At 36.0% G+C, this 13,114-nt stretch overlaps 1 protein-coding gene across 1 annotated transcript in view; it reads right to left on the bottom strand.

Annotated features, from left to right (window-relative positions):
* CEP192 (centrosomal protein 192) overlaps positions 1-13,114 on the bottom strand; it is a 91,653-nt gene that overhangs the window by 53,729 nt on the left and 24,810 nt on the right. Inside the window, 5 exon segments of the mRNA XM_023754273.1 lie at positions 3,564-3,694; positions 4,427-4,553; positions 5,810-6,019; positions 6,582-6,646; positions 12,357-12,500. Of these exon segments, the coding sequence (XP_023610041.1) occupies positions 3,564-3,694; positions 4,427-4,553; positions 5,810-6,019; positions 6,582-6,646; positions 12,357-12,500 (677 nt within the window).

The raw sequence follows: 13,114 nt of genomic DNA, 5'->3' as shown, positions 1-13,114 counted from the left end.
ATCCAGAAAATAGTCATCAAAATCCAAAACACATCTGAATCTAAAACATAAAATCTAACATAAACTCTAAAACATAATTAACCCTTTGCGGTCCAATTTTATTTTTGGAATTCAAACAGTCTGGTCCAAATTAATTGACGGGATTGAATGTTGAACCGGTTTGCAGTGTCGACCTCATCCTCGACGTTGGACCTGCTCCTAGCGCCTGGTCTGTCGAGTCATCCTCCACGTTGGGCCGAAAAGGGTTAAGGAAGTAAAAGACAACATTGAGACCCTAGCAGAGGGCTAGGAATTATAAAGAAATAACTAAATGGCCCTGACTGGTTTGGCTCAGTGCATAGAGCATCAGCCTGCAGACTGAAGGGTCCCAGGTTCGATTCCATTCAAGGGCATGTACCTTGGTTGCAGGCACATCCCCAGTAGGAAGTGTGCAGGAGGCAGCTGATAGATGTTTCTCTCTCATCAATGTTTCTAACTCTCTATTCCTCTCCCTTCCTCTCTATAAAAAAATCAATAAAACGCATTAAAATAAAAAAAATAACTAAATGTAAATTTTGTAACTGAGAAATACAATAACAAATTAAGAACCCAATCAATCGAAAACAACTAATTGGACACAACTGAAAAAAATCAGACTTGGAAGAGAATTCTGAAGAAAATATCCAGAATGAACTGTGAAAGAGAAAGTTAATGGAAACTACAAAAAAGAATAGAAAGATGGTTAAAAAAAAGGTATACTCTATAAAAGTCCAACGAAGTTGTAACTGAACTCTCAAAATGGGGTAAAAATATCTATTTAAAAGATATTGGCAGAGAATTTTCTACAACTTGTGAAAGTCAACAAACAAGAATTAAGAAGAAAAAAATTAATATGGAAAAAAATTAAAAAAAGAAGGCCTATGAACCCTGAGCAGGATAAAACAAAAGATACCTAAGCACATCATAGTAAAACGGACAAAAAACAACGAAAAAAAATTTAAAGCAATCAGAAATAAGATACATTACCTTTAGAGAGGTTAACAATAATACTGAAAGCAAACATTTAAAATGAAAAGATGTAAAATAATGTATTCAAATTGCTAAAAGTTGTTCTATGCCCTGACCAGGTGGCTTGGTTGAAATGTTGTCCTTAACATCACCAAAAGGTTGAGTGTTCAATTACCAGTCAGAGCATATGCCTAAGTTAGAGGTTTGGTCCCCAATTGGAGTGTCTGAAAGTCAGACTGATGTCTCTCTCTCTCTCTCTCTCTCTCTCTCTCTCCCTCCCTCCTTAACTCCCCAATCTCTATCCTATATAATAAAAGCCTAATATGCTGTCTGACTATTCGTTCAACCGTTAGACCAGTCGCATGACACGCACTGACCACCAGGGGGCAGACGTTACGATCGGTAAGTTAGCTTGCTGCTGGGGTCCGGCAGATTGGGACTGGGCAAGATGGGCCAGACACGCCCTGGAGCCCTCCCACAATCTGCCGAATCAGGACTGGGCAAGAAGGCCCCGGTCACTGGATCAGGACTGGGTGAGACAGGCCAGACACACTTAAGACTCTTCAGGTGTCACTTTTCAGAACTATGACCATGGTGGTTTGCTTGGTTTGTTTCTTCTTTCCTGCTTTTAAGCAGATAATGCACTATAATCATTCCTCTCTATTAATGAAAACCTTTCGGTGTTGGGGGTCCATGTTTTCAACCTTTATAAGGAGCTTACTGAAGTCTGCAAAAGCTTCTATTAAACCCTTCACTGTGAATTTTCTTAGGGTTTCTTCTTTTTCTTCTCCTACAGTTTCTTTTTCTCTTGCCTCTTCCTCAGCTATACATTCCTGTTCCAGTTCCAACAACTCATTAGTCAATTGCTCAGGAACCAACTCTAGGAGCTCCTCCATGTCATCCTCATCGACACCCGTTAAAGTTGTTTGTCATCTCAATCACAGCCTCATTGGTTTTTGCAACCTCCTCAGCCTTGAGAAAATTCTTTGAAGTCATGGATGAACTTCTTGTCTTTTTCCAAATGCCATTCATACACTCCTTGGTAATATCACACCAAGCCCAAGCAAGGTCTTGATGTTCTAATCCTTCCATAATTGCATCAGTATCTTCCCAGGGTCTTCCTCAGTTGCAGCAAGAGCCTCAGCAAAGGTCCTCCTCCGGTAGTAGGCCTTAAAAGCTGCTGTAACGCCTTGGTCCATTGGTTGGATCAAAGAGGTAGTGTTTGGACAGAGAAACACCACTTTGATTTTGGGGTGAAGAACACCAATAATAGGTTGTCTGAGCGCATTATCAACAATAAGCAAAATCTTGAAAAGTATGTTATTCTCCAAACTGTACTTCTCCATTTCACTGGTATCACAATTCGGGAGGGCGTCTTGGAAAAGGAGCTGGGTTGGGTCATCCATGACTTCTTATTGCTCCTGTAGTACACTGCTCACTGATATACTTGAAGGCTCTGGGGTTCTCACTGTGCCAGATTACAAAGGGCTTCGATTTGAAGCCAGCAACACTGACCCAAAGCAAGACTCTTATCCTGTCCTTATAAGCCCTGAAACCTGACACTGACTTTGCCTCTTTATGGATCAAAGTCCTTTCAGGCATATGCTTTCAGATTAGGAAGGTTTCAGTCATACTGAATATTTGCTCTGGCAAATAATTTTCCTCCACAATCTGCTTATGTAGGGTTTCCAAAAAGTCTTCAGCTGCCTTCTCATCACAGACTCACCACTCACTTTCAGATTATGTAATAAAAATGTTTCTTGAATTGTTCAATGACTCAGAGCTAGCAGTAAATTCAACAATATAGTTCATCCAACCTTGTCTTTCAACATTGCGAAAAAACCTTTTGCTTTGGCCATGGTGCTGAAAGAGATACGCTTCTAAGTCTGGTGTTCAATCCAGGTACTTTAATATTCAAAAACCAATTAATGTAATTCACACATTACCACGGGAGAAAGTGCATGTTCCTCGATAGATACAAAAAAAGCATTTGACAAGTTCAATCTCCTTACAAGTTAAAAACAAAACTAGCGCCCGGGCTATGAGCTCATTTGGGTAGCTCAGTTGGTTAGAGCATCATCCGGATACACCAAGGTTGCAGGTTCGATCCCCCATCAGGGCACATACAAGGAAATCAATAAATGCATAAATAAGTGGAATAACAAATAGATGTTTCTCCTCTCTCTAAAATCAATCAGTAAATTGTCTTTCAAATGGTGGTAAAAATTTTAAAAGACATAACTGAATTTTTTTAAAAAGGCAACCATGTTATACTCAATATTTTTTACATATGACCTTATATTTTTTAATGTTTGTATTGATTTTGAGATAGAGAGAGAGAGAGAGAGAGAGAGAGAGAAATATCCATCAGTTGCTTCTTGTACACACCCTGACTGGGGACTGAACCTGCAACCTGGGCATTTGCCTTGATCTGGAATTGAACCAGCGACCCTTCAGGGCACGGGAGAATGTTCAACCAACTGAGCTACATGGACCAGGGCCACATATGACCTTAACTTGATCTTAGACAAGAACTAACATGATTTTAGCTTTCCTTCATGAAAGGCTTATGATACCTCTGTTTTGCCTTTATTGGCAGTTAATGTCACATCGTTTTCATCCACTTGTGAAATACTCTCCAGTTCTTCCGCCTGAAGTGTAACTGATCCTTCACTTAGTTGTGTATTGGAGTGTTCATTTAAATCTCCTGTAGGAAATATACAATATTCAACTTATATCTATACACTATCTCACAGAAACAATCTGTGGGATAAGGATCACAACATAATTGCCAAGGAAAAATCCTTTTACCCAAATATCAGTCATCTTCACAAAAACTGAATAAAGGTATAGTCACTAAGACAAAGGCCATACCATTGTTAATTTAGCTAAATTCTGCAAACAAATTTGTGGATTTTAATTTCTCCTCTTATAAGCTCATTTAATATTTTTCAGCTTTAAACATTTCACAAATACACAAGTTGAATTTATACTAGCAAAAAACAGCTGTTTGCTCATTGGATGTTAACCAAAAAAGTTTGATTTTAAATATTTATCATAGATATTTATCATACTATAACACAGTCTGAATCTCAAAATACCTCTTTATTTAAAAGTCTACCTAAATAGTAAATATAACAGTTATAATTCATTAACTCAGTTGTCTAATAGGACAAAGTTAACTAACCCATTTGAACAAATTAAATCTACTTTGATTTTTACAAAAGTATTTAGGTGGATTTTGGATGACTTATTTCCAATTTAGATTTAAAAGGCAATGTGGGATTATATAAGAATCAAATGAATAACTAATACTGAAAAAATTGAAGTGGTTCATACATTTTCACTCATTAAGAACATAATCACACAACCATTTAATTTACTCTTTTTTTACAGGTTAAAAAAGAGTTACTAAAAATTCTTTCATTTAATCTATTACCTGAAAATGGATCATGGTTAAGACGAACCATTTCTTTTTCCAAATCACTTTGTGATAAATCAGATTTTCTTATTAAAGCAACAGGTTCTCTCTCTTCTGGTGATCTAATAAAATAACCAAATGATGGCTACAAAATAAACATATGAATTATTTCCTTCATTTTCAACTGCTTTGAGAAATTCTAACTACTTTATCTTAATATTGGTAACCTAGCTAAATGATTTCAACAAATATTTTTTTCTTTCTATTTAAACTTAAATGACTAGTGATGAACTTAAAAGTCCACATAGAACCTTTTATTTCCTTACTGCCAGCTATCTTTAATCATCAGAACTAATATGGTCAAGTAACTAGTTGCCCTCACTAAGAAATCCAAATTAAAACAACCCAGAAATGACACTTTGTTTGTTCCTTCAGTAATTATTATTGAACTAGTAGCCTGGTGCATGAAATTCGTGCACATTAAAAGGGAATTAATTACTGGAGATATTTTAATATTGCTATTGGCCCTTTCACTATAATAGAAGTGTGAGAGATGAAAGGAAATTAGTAAAATGTATATGAAAATAATAAATTTATTAATAAATAAACAGTAACAAAAGGATATAACAACAGAGGCATGATATAAAAACAACAAAAACATGATATGAAAACAACAAAAACAATAATACTGTTGGGCCTGCGAATGATGTTATCAAGTATCCAAAAGGCCCTTGGCAGAAAAAATGGTTCCCCACCCCTGATAAAAATAGTCTCCATTTACTGGGAAGAACCTCCCTCCAGATCTTTTGGTGACTGCCTCCTTCTCTCTCATCATTTAGGTCCCAGATGTCACCCCGACTACCACAGCTAAAGCATCACCTTATCCTTACTCATTCTTCACAGGACCTATCATTATTGTTTGCATTTTTAATTTTTTACATCTTATGAAACTGAAATACTCCTATATTTCAAAATATGTTTTTAAACAACAGGTTAAAAAAATGAATCTTTAAGTTCTTCCCACCAACCAATGATTATAACCATAGTAACTAACAGGTATTGATATTACCGCATGTTAGGTTTGGTGCTAAATACTTCACATGCAACATCACATTTAATTCTTACAAAACCCTGTAAGATGGCATTCCATTTTAGAAATTGGAAAATTAAGGCATAGAGGAGTTAAATAAATTGTTCCATGTCATAGAACTGGTTAAAAGGCAGACCTAGGACTGGGTCAAGGTCTGACCAACTAATAAATCTAAGCTTTTATCCACTATTTTAACATGTTCCTATTCTGTCTCTGCTTTAAAGATACTACTATGCTCTAGGTATACCATCATAACATTCAAAATATAACAGCTAGTCAATTTAACCGGTTCCAGTACATATCATACTTACTCTTTTCACACTGTAACCACCACCAAGGCAACCAAGAGCTTCAGATCTCTGAGCAAAGAACTCTCCCAAAGAGAGACGTAAATAACTGGCATCGTCTTTGTTCAAATCTGATGTGCTAAGTGATTTCCTCAACAAATTGTAATTAACTGAAGTTCCCCACGACGTATCCCTTAGTGCAACTGAAGTATTCTGGGCATCTATATTTTCTTCCTAGGAAGAAAGTTATTATTTCACGTTATTTCCCCAGCAAGCCTTCTTTCTGTTTTTCTCATATTTAAAAAAAAAAAAAAGAAAGAAAGAAAATTTAATTTTTTTAAAATGTGGACAAATTCAACCTTAAGCAGCAAATACAGGTAATGAAGTCCAGAAGAAGAGAACTTCATTTTACATACTTTGAGTTATAATATACAGTTTTAATATGTTGCTTAATCAAACACTGACTTTCATTAATATAAATCTTTAGAAAGGAACATATTTTCAATAAAAACAAATAGCATTACCTCATTTTAAAATATGGTTAAAAACTGGAAATATCTTTGAAGACTATTAAGTTGATTTTAAGCAAATTAAATATTATTTCAGTATGCCAGTTATTTTTTCAATCAATAATTTTGAGTGTAAAGAAAAAAGCAGAAATTGTCTAAATATGAGGAAAGCAAGATAAAATTCTATACTAACCATATATCTATTCAGATAGGAATAAAAATTTTGCTACATTTAAATTAATACAGGAAAAATTTTAAACTTTGGTTAATGCCCATAAAATACAAACCTGCATAAATTGGTGCTCTTTATTAAATTCTTCTTCATCTTGTGCAATCAACTCCAATGCCTCAGCTTAAAAAGAATAGGTGTATAATATTATATAATGCCAATTAGATACTAGCATATAAATAAAACATAGCTAGTTAGGAAAATGAAATACTAAAGAAATAAAAAATTTAAAAGGTATGTGAAAGCTTCTCTCACACAATTGATGCATCTGCATTAAGTACATAGTCTATGGTACTCAAACTTTTGGTAATAGACACCCTACTGTGATTGATTTAATCAGTTATTAATGTGCCCTAACTCACTAAAGGGGGCTTTACAATCTAAGATTTTTGTTTTTAAAAGACTCATTAATTTTAGCTTTAAAGATCTGGTACACTTGAGTTAAGGTACCCCATGAACACCTGGTATTTCATCTGGAACTAATGGACTGACAAGCCATTCTGTAGGCTCATCATGAAGATGTCTGCTGGGTTGCCCAACCACCTGTTTTGTCCATAACTGTCCCAGTTTTAGAGAGGAGAAATCCTACATCCCAGCAAATCCCACAGCCTGAGCAAACAGTAACAAGAGGTCCCGCGGTGTCTGTTCTCAAAGTTCCTATAAGCACCTCGATTCACCTTAGGGTAATGAATGGGTCTGAATCAACCCCTAAGCCAAGGCCACAAACTAAAATGCCTCAGAAGCTAGGAGTGAATGAGCAAAGAGGGTGAGGTGTAACACAATACAGAGTGGTGGGACAGTGGCAAACTAGAAAGCCACTAGTTTAATGCTCCTGCTCCAGACAGTAGAATTAAAAAGAATTTTACACATATTGGCTAAATCAGAAAAGGCTACAGGCTAAACTCTAGGCTGCCTGCCTGTTGCTTATCCTGGGCCTTTGCCTGGTATTTCAAAATAGTAGCAGAAAGGGGAAGAGTCAATAGCAACCAGAAGGGACAGTCCACAAGAAGGGTATCTCCCACTCTTACAGATCCATCAAGGGCTAATCCAATCCAAACTGCCCTTTTGAAAATCCTCACAGTCCCAGATTAACACCTTGAGACAAAATGAGAATAGATACAAGAGAATATTTCTAGTTAGGAAAAGTACAGCACCAAAGATAGGTCAAGATTCTTACTTGTTAAAATAGTGCTGATTCTTTACCTTTCTTTTATATAAGCACATTCTAACCTAGAGGTATAAATAAGCATCAATGGAACCATGAAGCTCCCGAAATCATATGCTAAATTTTCCACATAAAAAATTTTCTATGAAAATTCTCTGTGGGGTACCATAAGTTAAAAAACCACTGCCCAGCTCTAGCCGGTTTAGCTCAGTGGATAGTGTCGGCCTGCAGACTAAAGGGTCCCGGGTTTGATTCCATTCAAGGGCACATGCCGGGTTGCTGGCTCGGTCCCCAATAGGGGGCATGCCAGAGGCAGCTGATCAAAGATTCTCTCTCATCATTGATGTTTCTATCTCTCTCTCCTTCTACCTTCCTCTGAAATCAATAAAAAATATTTTTAAAAATTAATACAATAATTCATGTAAATACGCACACAAAGGATCAGTACATAATAAGTGCTCAATAAAACATGGCTTTAAAAAACAAACAAACAAAAAAACCATTGCCCTGCTTGGCAGGTGTGGCTCAGTGGTTGAGCTTCAACCTATGAACCAGGAGGTCATGGTTCAATTCCTTGTCAGGGCGCATGCCCAGGTTTTGGTTCAATCCCCAGTGAGGCTGTGCAAAAGGCAGCCAATCAATGATTCTCTTTCATCATGTTTCTATCTTTCTCTCCCTTCTTCTCTGAAATCAATAAAAATATACACATATATATTTTAAATGATACCACTTTAAAAATTGAGATAAAAACCACCACTGTCCTAAAATCAGAAAGTATAAACCAACTAAATCTAACATCCAAGAGAAGGAGGAAATCAGCCCATAAGAAGGTAACTCAGAAACCTATACAGTCTTATTAACTAATGTCACCCCAATAAATTTATTTTAAAAATAAAATTTAATAAAACTCAAAAGTTCATTTTGAATAAATATCACATTTTTTAAAGTATACAGCTCCAATTGCTATTTATTATATTCCTAAGCATTTTTTTCTCTGAACTTTGAGATTCTTCAGTTAAAAATCTGTAGTAATGTTCATCAGAAATTAGTCACTAATTATGAGAAAGCAGAACTGCATTTTTTGAGTCTATGCCCAATTGTTTGTCATATCTAAAACAAGAGTCCTTTCAAATGTCACCTGAAAGTTCTAGTTGTTAAATTTTGAAGCAGGCCTCAGTCCTACTCCCCCACCCCCTGCCTAGTGTTTAAATCCAAGGCCATAAATAGAAGTAATGTACATAGTACCTCTGATATATGGAACTAATGAAGAGGACAGAAATGGGGAAGAGTAGTAGTATCTCAAGTAAAGTTTCTGAAAAAGTTTATTAAATAGGTAAGTTTTCATTTAAAATGACTTTGATATTATAAAAATTATGCCCTTGGTCCATTCTTCCTCTGCTGGATATCTCTTACATTTTCAAATTCCCTTCCCTATTCCTATTAAAAGGCTCCCATTTTATTCATATGCTCCACTGGCCCTGGTTCCCTTTGATATAGTTCATCCTTTCTTTTCTTCAAATTTAATATTTTTCCATATTCATTTTCTCCATTTCCTCACCACCCAATATTAGTCATTCCACAAGTAAGCTTTCCTTAAATTCCTCCATTATCTATTTATTTTTTCCTTTAATAGAACGCGTTCACATAGTTCGAAATTTAAAAAGTATATGTATGCATACTATGCTGCAATGAAGACTTTTAAAAAGTTAACCCCAAAAAATAAATTAAATTAAATAAAAAAAATAGTTAAGCCCTAACCAGCTTGGCTCAATGGATAGAGTGTCGGCCTGCGGACTCAAGGGTCCCAGGTTCGATTCCGGTCAAGGGCATGTACCTTGGTTGCGGGCACATACCCAGTAGGGAGTGTGCAGGAGGCAGCTGAATTGATGTTTCTTTCTCATCGATGTTTCTAACTCTCTATCCCTCTCCCTTCCTCTCTATAAAAAATCAATAAAATATATATTTAAAAAAAATAGTTAACCAGAAAATGTAAAAGGGAATAAATACTGAAACGTCTCCACCACATCCCTGACCCCACTCACCACACCTCCAGAAGCAACCAGTGTGTAAAGTACCCCTAAAACACCTCGCTACTTGATTTTTGAGTTTAAGTAGCTAGAGATTCCTACAATCCATTTCTTTTTTTAAATCTCTCCACTATATGCATTTACAAATACATGTGTGTCCTCCCCTCTTCCACCTTTTTACACAAATGCTAGAATATTTTACATGGCTTTTTATGTCTTGGATTTTAAACAGTTTATTTTGGTGACCATTCCATATTAGGACTTAACAAGCTCCTTTACCTTTTTTATAGCCACAGGGAATTTCCTTGCAGGGATGTACCTTACTTAATCAGCCCCCTTTTTTGCACATCCATGTTGCTTCCAAATTTTTGTTATTATAAACAATGTACAAATAAAAACACTGCACATACATTACATACCATTCATGCAAGTGTATCTGAATAACAATAAATTCCCAGGAGAACTGCCTGGTTAAAGAATATATACCTTTGCAATTTTGTTAGATGCTGCAATATTGCCGTATCTAGAGGCTGCTAAACGACCACATTTATTTCCTTTTCTATAAATTCTGTGTTTACATCCCTTGCCTAATTCTATACTGAGTAGTTGGGTTTTTTGTTGTTTATTAAAACTATTAACATTTTAGGAAAATGGACCCTTAATCTGTAATATGAATTTAAAAATTTTTGTTTGATGAGTAATTTTTAAAAATTTTCTTAAAGCATAACACACCTATGAAAAGTATATGCCAGTGTACAACTCAATGAATTTTCACAATCTGAACATGCATGTAGCCATATCAACATCCCAGATCAAGAAACAAAATACTGACAACACCCAAAAGGCCCCTTGAGCGTCCTTCCTGTCACTACATGCCTGTCCCAGAGTAACCACTACCCTTGCTTCTGACTTCACAGAGCAGATGTTTGAACTGTATACAATAGAATTATAGTATGTATTTTTAGTCAGCCTTATTTTATTCACCATATTTGTAAAATTTATTCATGTTGCTACAAGTGGCTACACATCATTCATTCCCATTGCTACACAGCATTCCAATATATGAATAAACACAATCCATTCCATTGTTAATGGGAATTTCGAAGTTTCTAGTATAGAGCGAATACATACAGTGCTGCTATAAACATTTTGACATATGTCTTTGGTAAATTATGTACACTCCATATACTGGGTATATAGTGGGTCATAAAGTGTGAATTTCATAAAATTCATCTTTACTAGATTCTGCCAAACAACTTTTCTAAATGGTTGTATCGATTTACATTTCCCACCAGCAACACCTAAGAATTCCATTACCATTGACTTAAGTGACAAAGGCAATATCCACTGTCCAGTGTGTCTTTTCTAAATCAAGACATCATTGAGCAAGGCCTAACAGTAACCTAACCTCCCATTTCCAACTCGTTTCCAACTACCAAATATTCCCAGCTCAAACCACAATCATCCAACATTCTACAGTTTATTCTGATTTCCCCTATCTCAGTTAATAGTACTGGCATTTCCCCAAAAAAGATCACAAACCTCAATCCTTTCTCGACTCTCTACCAGCAATTGGAACCCAGTCAAAACCCTAACCATTCTACCTCCATGTCTTCATTAGCTACTTTCTTTTCATTCTCACAGTGACACCTATGTTTCTATATCCTAAAGAATCTCCCATTCCCCCTTTCCATTTCTTGCCATAAATGCCCACACTTTCTCATCTCATTCTCTTTCAATGGGTTTTCCATCCATTTGGAATTCTCATGCCCCCAAATATTCACATGTTGAAACTCTATCTCGAAAGCCTTCTGTTACCCCCTCAAACAAGTTATTTCTCCTAAAACTCCAAAGCATTTGTCCTGTGTTTCTCTGTGATTGCTAAATGTTGTTTTGTATTTTTATTTTACCCCTTTTAGCTGATGGATGGTTTCTTACGGGCTGAAAAAAAAATGCCTTATCTCTGTAGTTCCACATCATCAGATGTTTAAGAGTTCAGCACAAGCAGCAGTTAGAAAAACTTTTCTCTGGCACCTTCTGAGCTTATTAAAAATAAGACTGGGCTTCCGGGCCACTGCATGCTTTTCTCATCCCGTTTAGAGGTGTTCAGGGTCCAGAGCCGCAGCAGCCCAGCAACATCTCCGCAGACTAAGACAAAATGCCATGATTCTGCAGACCTACCAGTTTCCCTTTCACTCTCAGAGATTCTGCTAATCCACAAACCTAATTTATGTTCCTAATATGTTCATCCTTTGAGATTTTACATATTTTCTTCATTGCTTTTTTTCCCATCATTTCTACCACACTTCTTAGCTTTTACTACAAAATGGATTGACTTTTCTAACTGCTCACTTATCAGAATAGTTCTTTTGTTCAAGACAGATTTTAAAAAGTAAGAAAGTAAAGCCTCCTAATTTTGCAATACAATAAAGGTTCTAAATTGAAGAGACTGCTGGTCTAATTCACTGTCTTTAAGAAAAAGGCTCAGCTCACTCTGCAATGTTTAGCACTCTTTCAAGCCTTTATTCCAATAAAAACAAGTGAAGAGCTAAGTACTGTATATTCCAGAAAGGATCTGATGTGACCAACCATCAGAAACAATGAAAATGGTACAATAATGTGGTTAGCGATATCCACTTACAACCAGTTCTGAATTCTTCATTCATTTCATCCACTGGAGGCATATTTAAATCTTGTTCTTCATTAAAAGATGTATAATAAGCAAGGTCAGTGACCCATCTACCTTCTTCATTTTGATAAACCACATTCTGCGGTGGATCAGCTTCTAAAAAATAAAATTCCAAAAATATCCAATGATACATATAACAAATAAAATTATAAAATATCCTTAAATAATGTTAGTTAGTTAGTTGCCTTATCTTAGCTATCAACAGTCCTAAAATTTGCCCACAACTAGTTAGAAAAAGGAAAATTAATTTCCCCCAAAGAAAAATATCTCTCTGATAAGCCAGCCTTAATTACAGTAAAAGTATCTAATGGAGAATTAGGGGAAAAGGAAAAGAAGACTTAGAAAGGTATATTTCTACCAGATCTGTGAATAAAGATACCATTTTATGTTATTTACTTATTTACAGTGAAAATTTTTTATATTTAGAATTAGCTAGCTCAGTGGTTGGCAACTGCGGCTCGTGAGCCACATGCAGCTCTTTGGCCCCTTGAGTGTGGCTCTTCCACAAAATACCACGTGCGGGCGCGCAGGTACAGTGCGATTGAAACTTTGTTGGCCCATGCACAGAAGTCGGTATTTTGTGGAAGAGCCACACTCAAGGGGCCAAAGAGCTGCTGGGGCTCGGGAGCCGGAATTGGCCGGAGCACTGAGCAAAATGAACTCACTTTATTTTTATATATTTATTTAAAAGAGAGGATATTTCATTTTTT

The sequence above is a fragment of the Myotis lucifugus genome, unplaced genomic scaffold (assembly GCF_000147115.1).
Source record: "Myotis lucifugus unplaced genomic scaffold, Myoluc2.0 scaffold_58, whole genome shotgun sequence".
Taxonomy (NCBI): Eukaryota; Metazoa; Chordata; class Mammalia; order Chiroptera; family Vespertilionidae; genus Myotis; species Myotis lucifugus.
This window is presented reverse-complemented; position numbering and strand designations above follow the sequence as displayed.